Source organism: Stegostoma tigrinum, chromosome 9 (assembly GCF_030684315.1).
Source record: "Stegostoma tigrinum isolate sSteTig4 chromosome 9, sSteTig4.hap1, whole genome shotgun sequence".
In the NCBI taxonomy this organism is placed as follows: Eukaryota; Metazoa; Chordata; class Chondrichthyes; order Orectolobiformes; family Stegostomatidae; genus Stegostoma; species Stegostoma tigrinum.
In genome coordinates this window covers 19,981,351-19,993,652 of record NC_081362.1, presented here as the reverse complement: position 1 = coordinate 19,993,652, position 12,302 = coordinate 19,981,351, and the positions used below count along the sequence as shown (strand labels likewise).

The following is a 12,302-nucleotide window of genomic DNA, read 5'->3' as shown; positions in this document are numbered from 1 at the left end:
TGGCCTTGCCACAGTGTGTCTTGGAGGTGTTTCTTTCTAATTGTGACCGTTGTTCTTCAAGGTGGTAAAGTTTGGCATACTCTCTGTCCTCATTTCCTGTGAAGGATAGAGGAATGGACTTCCTGCGGATAACAAAACAGCAGATACCTCTCTGAGTGATGATGGGAACTGCAGATGCTGGAGAATCCAAGATAACAAAATGTGGAGCTGGATGAACACAGCAGGCCAAGCAACATCTCAGGAGCACAAAAGGTGACGTTTCGGGCCTAGACCCTTCATCAGAGAGAGTCTGATGAAGGGTCTAGGCCCGAAACGTCAGCTTTTGTGCTCCTGAGATGCTGCTTGGCCTGCTGTGTTCATCCAGCTCCATACTTTGTTATCAGCAGATACCACTCTAATGTGCTGCAAAGGACTTCGTGATTACCAGGCAGACCAGACCAGAGAAGTGAGAAAAAGGGTGTGGCCTGTGTCTGACCTTGCAAGTACATGAATCAATGGGTAGAAAATCAGTGGGTAATGAGGCCAGACTTATTCTTTTGCACAGTGCAGTCTTTATTCAGAAATTATCAGCATAATAATGATTTCCAAGTTGCATTGTTGAGATTCCCAGGCATTATGCTACATTGCCTCAACTTAGTGTCACACTACCTGCCTGAGTCAAATTCATCCCATGTTTCAGCCAGGTTTCTTGATAATACCAATTTACTTTGTAAAATTATTGTGAGTTGTTTGTTTCCTTTTGCTGGGTGCATTTGTGGGTATCAGTTATTTCTGTGTGCATATTGCCTCATTGCTGAAAATAATGGAGAGTGGCAGATTAGGGATTAATTCCCTACAAACCACCTTGAGGTGTCAATGACCGTAGTGGAAAATGAATGAGAGAAACTAGGCAAAGAACTGTAAATAATCTGTACCACTTGTCTTTTTTAAAAACCTATTTTCAGTATTGTGATATTTAATACAGATTTTGTATATCTTAATGCAGTGTTGTCTCAGTCAGCACAACAGTACTAAGCATGCATTCGATAGATATGAGAACCTGATATTAATCTCATCTGTGAGAAAAGAGCTGCGGCCAATAATTATTGAAACTCAAGGTTAAACTATTTATGTTACATTGTGAAATGGACATGCTGAGTATTTCAGTCTCCAGCAAATGCATGTGGAGACAGAAGCAGTTAATATTTCATGTCAATTATTCTTTATGCCACAAGTCCTCTACTCTCAGCACAAATGATAGCACTCCTGCCTATAAGCCAGAAGCTCTGAGCAAGGAAGGTGTATTCCTATATTACCAAACATTTTGAGTATGAACGTGCTTAATCCTTCAACATGCCAAGATTTCTGGCCAGTAATGTGATGGAAACAAATTGGAGCATTTACCAACCCTATTCACAGCTCCAGGCTACATTATAAATGGAGAAAGCAAGAACTGCAGATGTAAAAGTATATGTTGCCACAATGACCCTGACACTTTGGGAGCTAGCCGCTAAGTTGGTTGGAATGACAAGTGTGAATAAGAATGGTGCCAACCGCACGTGGTTTCAATCCCATTTTAGGAGGTTGTGGGTTCTGCGTCCTTGCATTACCTGTGGTGGACAACTTATTGCTTTAAATTGGGCCTACGTTTGGACTGAATTCAGGACAAACTTGGAAATTTAACACATTTTAAGCAAGGTAACTTGAAACCAAAAATGGAAGTTTTCTACAGACAATTGAAGAATCCAACAATTGAGGAGTGGAGATATTAACAGAGGAGCTATCCCTAAGGCACATGCTAGCACCTGTATCAGGGAAAGAGCCAGGGAGTGAAAGAAATGACCAAAATCAAGGTCAGCCACGTGGCAGAGGAGATTAAATATCAAAAGTGAGGCCAGAGAAAATGCTAATGAAATAAGGAAAGGAACAAAAGATCGAGAGGTTGTGTAAATGGGGAAAGCAAAACATATCATAATCAGCTGTCATGCAAAAAAATCTCATTTTCTTTTACCGCTATCTCTTTTTGTAATTTATTCGCTCCTGCCTGCAAACCAGTCACAGCCCTTTTTTTGATATTTCTTCCCATTCCCCCTTCCTTGCCTACCTTAAAACATACTGTCCACTTCCTTCCAGTTCTAAGGGACATCCACCTGAAACACTGTTATTTCTCTAGTCACAGAATGCCAGACCTGCTGAGAATTTCCAGTATTTGTTTTTTCAAAGAGTTCAAACATCTACTGTATTTTGCTCTTTCCTTTTGTTTCATTGTGCATTGGTCAACAAGTGATTTTGTCTTCTGTTTATAAAATTGAATAATTAAGTAATTTAGTAAATGAGATGGTGCACACAAATGAAAATAGAATATCTCCTGTGTACTAACTCAAAGAAAAAACATTCTGAATTTTTTTGGGTTCTGTTTAAACAATGTTGCATCATGTTGGAAATAGAAAATTTCTCATCTTTTTCAGAGTTGCTACAAATGTTGCACGGCATCTGTGTATGGAAGGTAAAATGCTTCAACCAACTTATTGCTTATGTTCTTGCAGCTATCCTTTTATTTCTTATTAAAATCAAATTTATTATAACAATTACATATTAACCCTATGATTTCTTAAATAAGTTGATCAATAGGCTACATACTATTAATTTTATTCAGTTGGTTACAAAAATTAGTTTGCTAATGAAGTTCATAGTTGCAACATTCTTATAAACCCATAGTCTGTGGAAGGCCCTAAAATAGACACTGGCAACAGTAATCTCATTTGACACCTCATACCTCTGAATCAATGGTAGCTGCATGCAAAATCACAAGATGCTCCTAAATAAGAACGACGTCATTCAGCAAGAGTGAATTTTCAGGAACTCTCCTACCAATGCAACATCCCATTGCCTCTTTTTAAAATAAAAATTCTGGAGCTTTCCCCTCAATTGTTCTATCCAGGAATCTGTTCCATGCATTGATAAGTGCTTGTGTGAAAAATATAACAACTCTATCCATGCCTTTTGCTAATTTGAACCACTTACCACCATTCTACTTGTTCATTTTTAAATTAATAATACACCTTGAGTGGTAAATTCTGCATATTTAAGGTGATAATGATATTTTATTCAAGCGATACATTTGAACCTGAAGGTTGATTTTTTTTTTGGAAGTGAAGCTTGCATTGAAAAGTTTATAGGCTAAGTAGTCAAGTTAAATCATGCAATCATTTAGTGGTCATGCACCTTTACTTGCTGATCAAAAGACTTGTAGAGCACGTATTTTTCAAAAAATCAAACTTAACTTCAGATGTAACTATTTCCACTAAAGGTGTTGTAGCAGTTTCTGAATGTTGTCAGTGAATGTAGTATATAGTTTGCATCACAGCAACAATAGGAAAGTGGAAGAATAGTTGGCTTTTTAGAAAATAAATCCAATTCTGGTTGTATACCTGGGATTGAAAAAGATTCTTCTGAAGAATTACATGGAACAAATTTGTAGCACAAAATCAGACCGTTCAACTTTGCAGGTGTATGCCAATGTTATAATCCACATGAGCCTCTGTTCTATTTATTTAACCCATTCCCATCAACATTACAAAGAACAAAGAAAATTACAGCACAGGAACATGCCCTTCGGCCCTCCAAGCCTGCACCGATCGAGATCCTCTGTCTAGACCTGTCATCTGTTTTCTAAGGGTCTGTATCCCTTTGCTCCCTGCCCATCTATGTACCTGTCCAGTTACATCTTAAAAGACGTGCTCGTGTCTGCGTCTGCCACCTCTGCTGGCAACACGTTCCAGGCACCCACCACCCTCTGCGTAAAGAACTTTCCATGTATATCTCCCATAAACTTTCCTCCTCTCACTTTGAACTCATGACCCCTAGTAATTGAGTCCCCCACTCTTGGCGGGGGGGGGGGGAAGCTTCTTGCTATCCACCTTTTCTATACCCCTCATGATTTTGTAGACCTCAATCAGGTCCCCCTTCAATCTCCGTCTTTCTAATGAAAATAATCCTAATCTACTCAACCTTTCTTCATAGCTATCACCCTCCATACCAGGCAACATCCTGGTGAACCTCCTCTGCATCCTCTCCAAAGCACCACATCCTTTTGGTAATGTGGCTACCAGAACTGTACGCAGTACTCTAAATGTGGCCGAACCAAAGTCTTATACAACTGTAACATGACCTGCCAACTCTTGTACTCACCGTCTGATGAAGGAAAGCATGCTGTATGCCTGCTTGACCACTCTATTGAACTGCGTTGCAACGTTCAGGGAACAATGGACCTGAACACCCAGATATCTCTCCACATCAATTTTCCCCAGGACTTTTCCATTTACTGTATAGTTCGCTCTGGAATTAGATCTTCCAAAATGCATCGCCTTGCATTTGCCTGGATTGAACTCTATCTGCCATTTATCTGCCCAACTCTCCAATCTATCTATATTCTGCTGTAATCTCTGACAGTCCCCTTCACTGTCTGCTACTCCACCAATCTTTGTGTCATCTGCAAACTTGCTAATCAGACCACCTATACCTTCCAACAAATCATTTACATATATCACAAACAACAGTGGTCCCAGCACAAATCCCTGTGGAACACCACTGGACACAGGTCTCCAATTTGAGAAACTCCCTTCCACAACTACCCTCTGTCTCCTGTTGCTTAGCCAGTTTTTTATCCATCTAGCTAGCACACCCTGGACCCCGTGCGCCTTCACTTTCTCCATCAGCCTACCGTGGCGAACCTTATCAAATGCCTTACTGAAGTCCATGCATATGACATCTACAGCATTTCCCTCATCAATCAACTTTGTCACGTCCTCAAAGAATTCTATTAAGTTGGTAAGACTGACCTCCCCTGCACAAAACCATGTTGTCTATCACTGATAAGCCCATTTTCTTCCAAGTGGGAATAGGTCCTGTCCCTCAGTATCCTCTCCAGCAGCTTCCCCCATTATTCTATTAATTTCTCCCAAATACACTTACCTGTCATTATCTTAAATGCATATTCTAATGGCCTTAACCATTCATGTTATAGCTAGTTCCACATTCATACCTCTCTGAATTCCTGATTGCATTTATTAATTGCTACCTTGTATTTGGCATGTAATTTTCAAATCCTCGTATTAAGCTTCTAAACACCAAAAATATTGAGCCTATTCATAGTTTTTAAAGAAATTCAGCAGACTATCCCTCTATCTTTTCTTTTCCAGAGAAAAAGCTTAAAGGTTCAGTCTTTCTTGATTGTTGGACACTTTCCTGATATCATCCTTGTAAATTTCTTTTGCTTGTATGTAAAATTTGTAGTATAGCTTACGCTCAATATTGATCACCAATCAAGGTTTTATGAGCTGACGTAAGAATCAGATGACCGAATTGTTACGGTGCAGGAGGGGGTAATTCGGTCCCTTGCACCTACATTGGTTCCATTACCTTCTGGCAGTGTCCTCCCTTTTCCTATATCCCTGTGCCCCATTTCTGTCCAAATAATAATCCAATGCCTAATAATGGTGTTTGCTTAAGAAGTCTTGTCCATTTGCAGTTTATGGTTCTTCTAAACTTGTTCTTTGAACAATGCTGTATGTGATATTTCTTTGTCCAGCTACATATACTAGTCTGAAATATTTAATACTGAAAGTACCAAATCGCAGCTGGTACTCACTCCTTATGACCTGATTCCTGATACAAAATTCTGTTTTTCCACTGCACCAATATCATGTGACAGGTTTATAATTGAAATCTGCCATTTTCAGCACCTATTCTATTTGGACCTTAATATTTTTTAATTAATGACTTTTCCACAGAATTCAGGATGCATTTGGAAATCAATATTTACAATTAAACTGTCAACTTAATGACTATCAATCATGCATGTAAGTTGACCTGGTGCATAAAACAGCCCAATTTTTTCTGGTCCCAAACATTGTGTTTTAGCGTATGCTTTATGCATAGGCTGACTCCCTTGTCAGCTGCAACATGCTTTACTCACATTAGTCACCGGCCTCATTTTTTGTCTCTTACAAGTGAACATGAGGGTTTGAGCAAATGTTACTGGCTGTGTTGTGAAATCCATGAGGTTGTAGTATGTAACTACACAAAGCAGATCCTTTATAATGAGCAATGAAGAAAAGTTAATATGCAGTTGGTTTCAAACAAACAGCTGTAACATATGCTAACTCACCAAATACTGTAGTGAGGGGATTTGATGTGAATAAATAATTGATGTGAGAATTGAAGATAGAATCCACTCTGAGGAAGGGCCACCGGACCTGAAATGTTAACTCTGTTTTTCCCTTCTCAGATGCTGCCAGACCTGCTGAGTTTTTCTAGCAATTTTGTTTTTGTTCGTGATTTACAGCATCTGCAGTTCTTTTGGCTTTTATTTATGTAACGGAATATGTCCTGACATTGCTAGAATGGTTACTGTCACCAGAAATGCGTTGTCTTTACGTGCTTAAGTGAGCCAAATTAACGCCTCCTGGTAACAAACAGTTGGGCTGTTTTCTTAGGGGAATTAACCTGTCTGGTATTTTGGAAAAGACTAAGGTTACTTAGAGACTATAGAATCATAGAATGCCGACAGTGTGGAAGCAGGCCATTCGGCCCATTGAGTCCACACCGACCCTCCAAAGAACATTCTACCCAGACCCACTCACTACCCTAGACTCTATGGGCAATTTAGCATAGCCAGTCCACCTAATCTGTACGTCTTTGGGCTATGGGAGGAAACCTGCTAAAGACCTCTATGCCAAAATGGAAAAAAGCAGTGTGTCAATGATGCCAAATTCGTAACATGGAGAAAAATGCATGTGAATTTAGATATGACTGGCGTCAAACTGTGAGGTGGAAGGGTTTCTCAAACAGTTTTAGTGAAAATAGAGGGCTAGATTTGTGGTGGTACTTGACAGCATGACCCAAAAAACAAAGTTAAGGCCTATGGTAATTTTCAAATGTAAAATCATGCTGAAAATCTTCGCCATTAAAACTAACAGCTGTCTTCAGAAAAATCTGCATCTGGATGGAAATGATTTATTGTGCAGGAATGATTCTGAAACCTAAATTGGCACATCTGATACTCCTGGTAGGATACTCATGGTGATGCCTAGCCTAAAGTGAGTGATGAACTCTTGTATTGGTACCAAAGGCAATTAATTTTATGGATTTTAAATTTTTTCATTGTGGTCAAAGATACATTTGTATAATTACATTTTTTCTGTCAGCTGACACACTACTATGAATTACCACGTGTTTTTTCATATTTCAAAATGGCAGCAACTTACACTAATTCACATTTTATACTTGACATGAGTCTCTCTTTATCTGTCTGTAAGTCACTCACCTGCACAACACAAAGGTTCCGTCTCTCCCTCTCTCTTGCCCTTGCCTTCACTTTCATGAAAGTGACGGTAATATACATTTAAGTAGAGATCATTGACTAATTTATACTTGAAGCACACTACTCAAAACTAGTACAGCATTCACAATGTTCCTGGAAGTTTTACCAGAGTTTAGTCGTTCACCTGTTTCAGAAGATTAAATAAGAGAAAGTTGTGATAAAGCAATTTGTATCTTCTACATTGGAGGAAATAGCTTTGATAAATTCTAAAATTCCTGTCTTTTGTTTTGGATTTAACTGTTCTGATGAGTCAAATGTAAAGTATAATTCTGCCAAGCTACCTAGTTTTTTTTCCTGGCCACTTTACTGTCAGTTCTACTCCCAAGTTAGTGGAATGTGTCAATTTTCAGCTAAATGATGCTGACCTCATTAATTTGGAGACCAGCAGTTACCTGGAGGTAGCGTGGGGTGAACTTTTAATTCTTGACTTTGTGGTTGAATATCACTGTATTAATGAAGAAAGCACCAGAAATTCAAGTGTCCATGTAAGCAAATTATGAAAGTGTGCACAAGTACAAAACAAAAATCCAGAAGCCCAATCAAATTTGGCTTTTATCTCAAGCGAAACTTAAAAAATGATGCTTCAGGTGTATAAAACCTTGACCAGACCCCATTTGCAGAACAGTTTACAGTTCTGGGCACTGAACGTCAAAGATATTTTAATACTGTAAGCAATGAGAATGATATGAAGACTTGTTAAAAGGATTAAATTACGACAGGTACTATAAACTTGATTTGTATTCTGTCATGTTCAGTACAGTATGAAGAGTTGTCTAACTGAGCTGAGGTCTTTAAAATAGTAGGAAACCTATTCTCTCTAACAAGGAATTGAGCACAAGGATGTTATGGTAAAATGAAAGATATGCCAAGTAAGAATAAAATCGGGATGCTTTTATTCTCGCAAAAGGTAATGGTAATGTTGATCATCGTCTTCCAAACTACTCTAGTGCTTGGTCAGTTGAGGTTTTAAAGACCGGGGTTATTAGATTTTTTTTGGATAAGGGCATATATGGACAAATAAAATTAACATGCAGAGCATTCATAATCAAATTGAATGACCAGAAAGACACAAGGGCCTGAATTTCTGCATCTGTTTCTACTTGTTTATTGGGTAGGGGTGAGGGGTGAGTATAGAAGTGCAATTCACTTCAAATGCCATAAGATATCTGTATGGTATAATGACAGCAACAGCAGAAGGGCATCATGTAATATGGTGAACACTGAAAAAGACTTATAACCCTGTTAACCAATCACTTAAGTCTTCCCTTCTGTAATGTATAACATTTTTAAAAAGTCTGAACTCCACTTTGTGACGATGTTGGTTTCATCAGGCTTGTGAGAAACACACAGCCAATAAATTTTATTTAGCTTTCAATATATTGCATAGAGTCTTTAAAGAGCTATTTTTATATGGTTCTTATTTTGTTATGTATGGCTGTTTTTGATTCTTAGACACCCCTCCAGATGCCCTAATTCTAGAATCTCCTTTCACTAACATTCGGGAGGAAGCCAAAAGCCATCCTTTCTCACTGGTAGGTGGCCTGTTATTTTAAATATTGTGCTATATTATACTGCAGAGAAGAGCATAAGACTCCATTTTCTCTGCTATCATCAGAATAAATCACTGCTCATAGGCTCAAGTTAAGCCTATTGTACTTGCTCGAATGAAAAGCATTGTAAATAAAAGTTCTGCTGAATTCAGGTATACCTATTCACAACAGTCTAACAACAAGTGCATTTTTATTGTGTATATAATGCAATGAAACATTCCAAGCTATTGCTGTAACAAATTTGACATTTCACCCATGTTAAAGTGTAATAACTAATGACTGAGGATATTTTAAAAGGAAATGATTGCGCCAGAGACTCATTGAATTCAAAGTTTAATGTAAGAATTCTAAAGGTGCTGTTGCCAACGTTTGTGCAAAGGAAATCAGAAATGTCTAAGAAGGCAAATATACAAGGTGGCAGATGCTTCCTGAGAATGCCCATTTGTGATTGTGGAAGGAAGAATCATCAGACCACTGAAGCTAAAATTGGATTGCATAATGTGTATCCAGCCACCTGTGTCATTTGATCACATTGTTTAAAGTGTTTTCTATCAAAATTGCTGTGTAGTGCAAAGACTCGATGGTCTTTTCTACTCCTATTTGTTACTTTGGTTCTGAAGTAATGTTAGGTTGGTTTATGAAGTGACATTGAATAAACTGCTAAAAGCATATAGGATCTTTGACTTTATAGAGTCATTGAGTACAAATGTAAGGAATTTCTGCAACTAATTTGTTATAAATTACTGGCTATGCCTTAGTTAGAATATTGTGTCTGCCATTGGCCAAGGTAAATGAATTGCTGCTCAGCAGAACTGAAACCAATATTCTTGTGGGAAGGGTAACCACAGCCATAGAGGTGGATTTAATTTGATTTTTCAAGGGAAAAACACTAAGATAGAATGTCAGAGAAGAAAAAATGAGCAGACAGGATTAGCAGGGACGAATTGCATTAGAATAAAGAACAGAATAGGAACTAAGGTAAAGTCACCATAGTCTTGCCACACCTTTGAGCTGTGCTCTCATTAGAGATGGCTGACCTGGTGGTGGTCTAACCTGAGGGTCACCATGCTTCAGGCAAGAGCAGAGGCTGAGAAAGAGAATTCTCTGGTAATTTCGGCCAATGGGGGAATTGAATCCACGCTGTTGGCGTCACTCTGAATTGCAAATCAGCCAACTGAGCTAAACTGCCGCCCACAACAAGAATAGGAGGGATCAGACAGTGGACAGCAGGATGGGTTTTGAATTCATGTGTGCAAAAACACGTATACTAATCAGTTGATGGGCCTTAGATAAGAGTTGCCAAATGGAACTATGGTTTGGCAGTAATAAGTGACACCCATTTCAATGAAGGGGAAGATTGGGAAAGTGATATCTCTGGCTGAGATATTTGGAAATGATAGGTACAATCAGAAGGGTTATGGCAATATTGATAACATTACCCCATTGCTGCGATATTAAGATTTTTTTGTTCAGTGTGGGTATTGGTGTCTGGTACAGCGTTTGTTGTCTATCCCTAATTGCCCTCGAGTTACTGGTTATGTGCTGATTTCTTGAATCAAAGTAGTCCACCTGGTGTAGATATACCCAAATGCTTTTGGGGATAGAGTGCCAGGATTTAACCCAGTGACAGTAAAGGAATGGTGATAGATTTACAAGCCAGGATGGTATGTGACTTCAAGAGTAATTTGATGGCAGTGATGTTCTTGTATAATTGTAGCCCTCATTCGTCTAGATGGTAGTGGACATAGGTTTGGAATATACTTTCAAAGAACCATTAGTGAATTTTTGCAGTGGATCGTGAAAATGGTATATTGTTACTATATAGGCAGTGGAGGGAATAAATGTTGAAGATCAAGAGCGTGGTGGCAATCAAGCAGGCTACTTTATCCTGGATGACGTAGAGCTTCTTGTGTTATTAGAACTACACTCATCCTGGCAAGTGCAGAGTATTCCATTACAGCTTCTGTAAATGGTGGGCAGGCTTTGGGGAGTCAAGAGGTATGTTACTCTCTGCAGACTTCCCTGTCCATGACCTGCTTTATAATCACAATATTTACAAGGCCAGTCCACTTCAGTTGCTGGTCAATGGTGGCCCTCTGGATGTTGATGGTTGGGGATTCAATGATAGTAATGCCACTTATTGCCAAAAGGCATTCTCTTTTGCTGGAAATGATGATTGCCTGGCACTAAGGTGACAAATGTTACTTGCCACGTGTTAGCCCATGCCTGCATATTGCACAGATCTTGCTGTATTTGGATAGGGGTTGTTTCAGAATATAAGGAGTCATAATGCGTTATGAATAATGCTGAACTTTGTGCATTCATTGTGGGTGGAAGGCCATTCATTGAAGCAACTGAAGGATGTTCACCTGAGGAAAATGTGTGGTGGAGCTTAAATGACTGACTTCCAATAATTATAACCATCTTTTTTGTGCTAGCTCTGATTCCAACCAGCAGAGAATTTTCATCCTAATTTCCATTGACTCCAGTTTCGCTAGTGCTCCTTGATGTCAAATGCAGACTTGATTGAAAGGGCGATTGTCCTCTCCTCCCCTCTGGAGTTTAGCTATTTTGGTCTATATTTGAATCAAGGCTGCATTGAGGTCAGGAGCCGAGTGGTGCTTGGAGTTGGGATTGGCAGGAGTAGCCTAAAATAAGTATCAGTAGGCTGAGTTTTGCTGAGCAAGGCTGCTTGATCGTACTGTTGATGATCGCATCCATCACTTTGATGATTGAGAGTAGACTGATCCAGCTGTAATTGGCCAGGTTGGATTGTCCTGCTTGTATGGTGCACAGGATACAGTTTGCCATTTTTCTCAGTTGCTGGATGGATGACAATTTTGTAGCTGTGTGGGAACTGCTTGACTAGGAATGCAGCGGGTTCTGCTTCACAAGCTTTTAGTACTATTGCTGGGATATTATCAGGGCCCATAGCTATTGTGGTATCCTGTGCCTTGAGCTGTTTCATGGAGTGAACTGAATTGTATGAATGCTGGCATCTGTGATGCTGGGAACCTTTAAGAGGTTGAGATGGATCTTTATTGTAGCACGTGCTTCCGCCATATCTTTTGCACTGATGTGCTGGACTTTCCTATCACTGGAATGAGGGATATTTGTTCGGCACGTCCTCCACTGAGTTGAGTTGTCTATCACCATTCATGTCTAGATGGGGCAGGACTGGAGAGCTTAGATCTGATTTTGTTGGTTTTGGAATCACTTGGCTGTATCTGCAACTTGCATATTATGCTGTCCAGTATACAGTTAGACCTGTACCATAGTTACATCAGGTTGATATCTAATTTTTAGGTACTGCTCCTAATATGCTGTCCAGCACTGTTCATTTGAGCGAAGGTTGATCCCCTGGTTTGATGGTAATGGTAGTGAGGGTG

General features: G+C 39.3%; 1 protein-coding gene across 2 annotated transcripts in view; it reads left to right on the top strand.

Annotated features, from left to right (window-relative positions):
- abhd12 (abhydrolase domain containing 12, lysophospholipase) overlaps window positions 1–12,302 on the top strand; it is a 145,468-nt gene that overhangs the window by 106,145 nt on the left and 27,021 nt on the right. For both annotated transcript variants that reach the window (XM_048536825.1, XM_059648391.1), the window contains 2 exons: window positions 2,448–2,485; window positions 8,816–8,895. In XM_048536825.1, coding sequence (XP_048392782.1) covers window positions 2,448–2,485; window positions 8,816–8,895 — 118 coding nt within the window. The remainder of the gene's footprint in view (window positions 1–2,447; window positions 2,486–8,815; window positions 8,896–12,302) is intronic.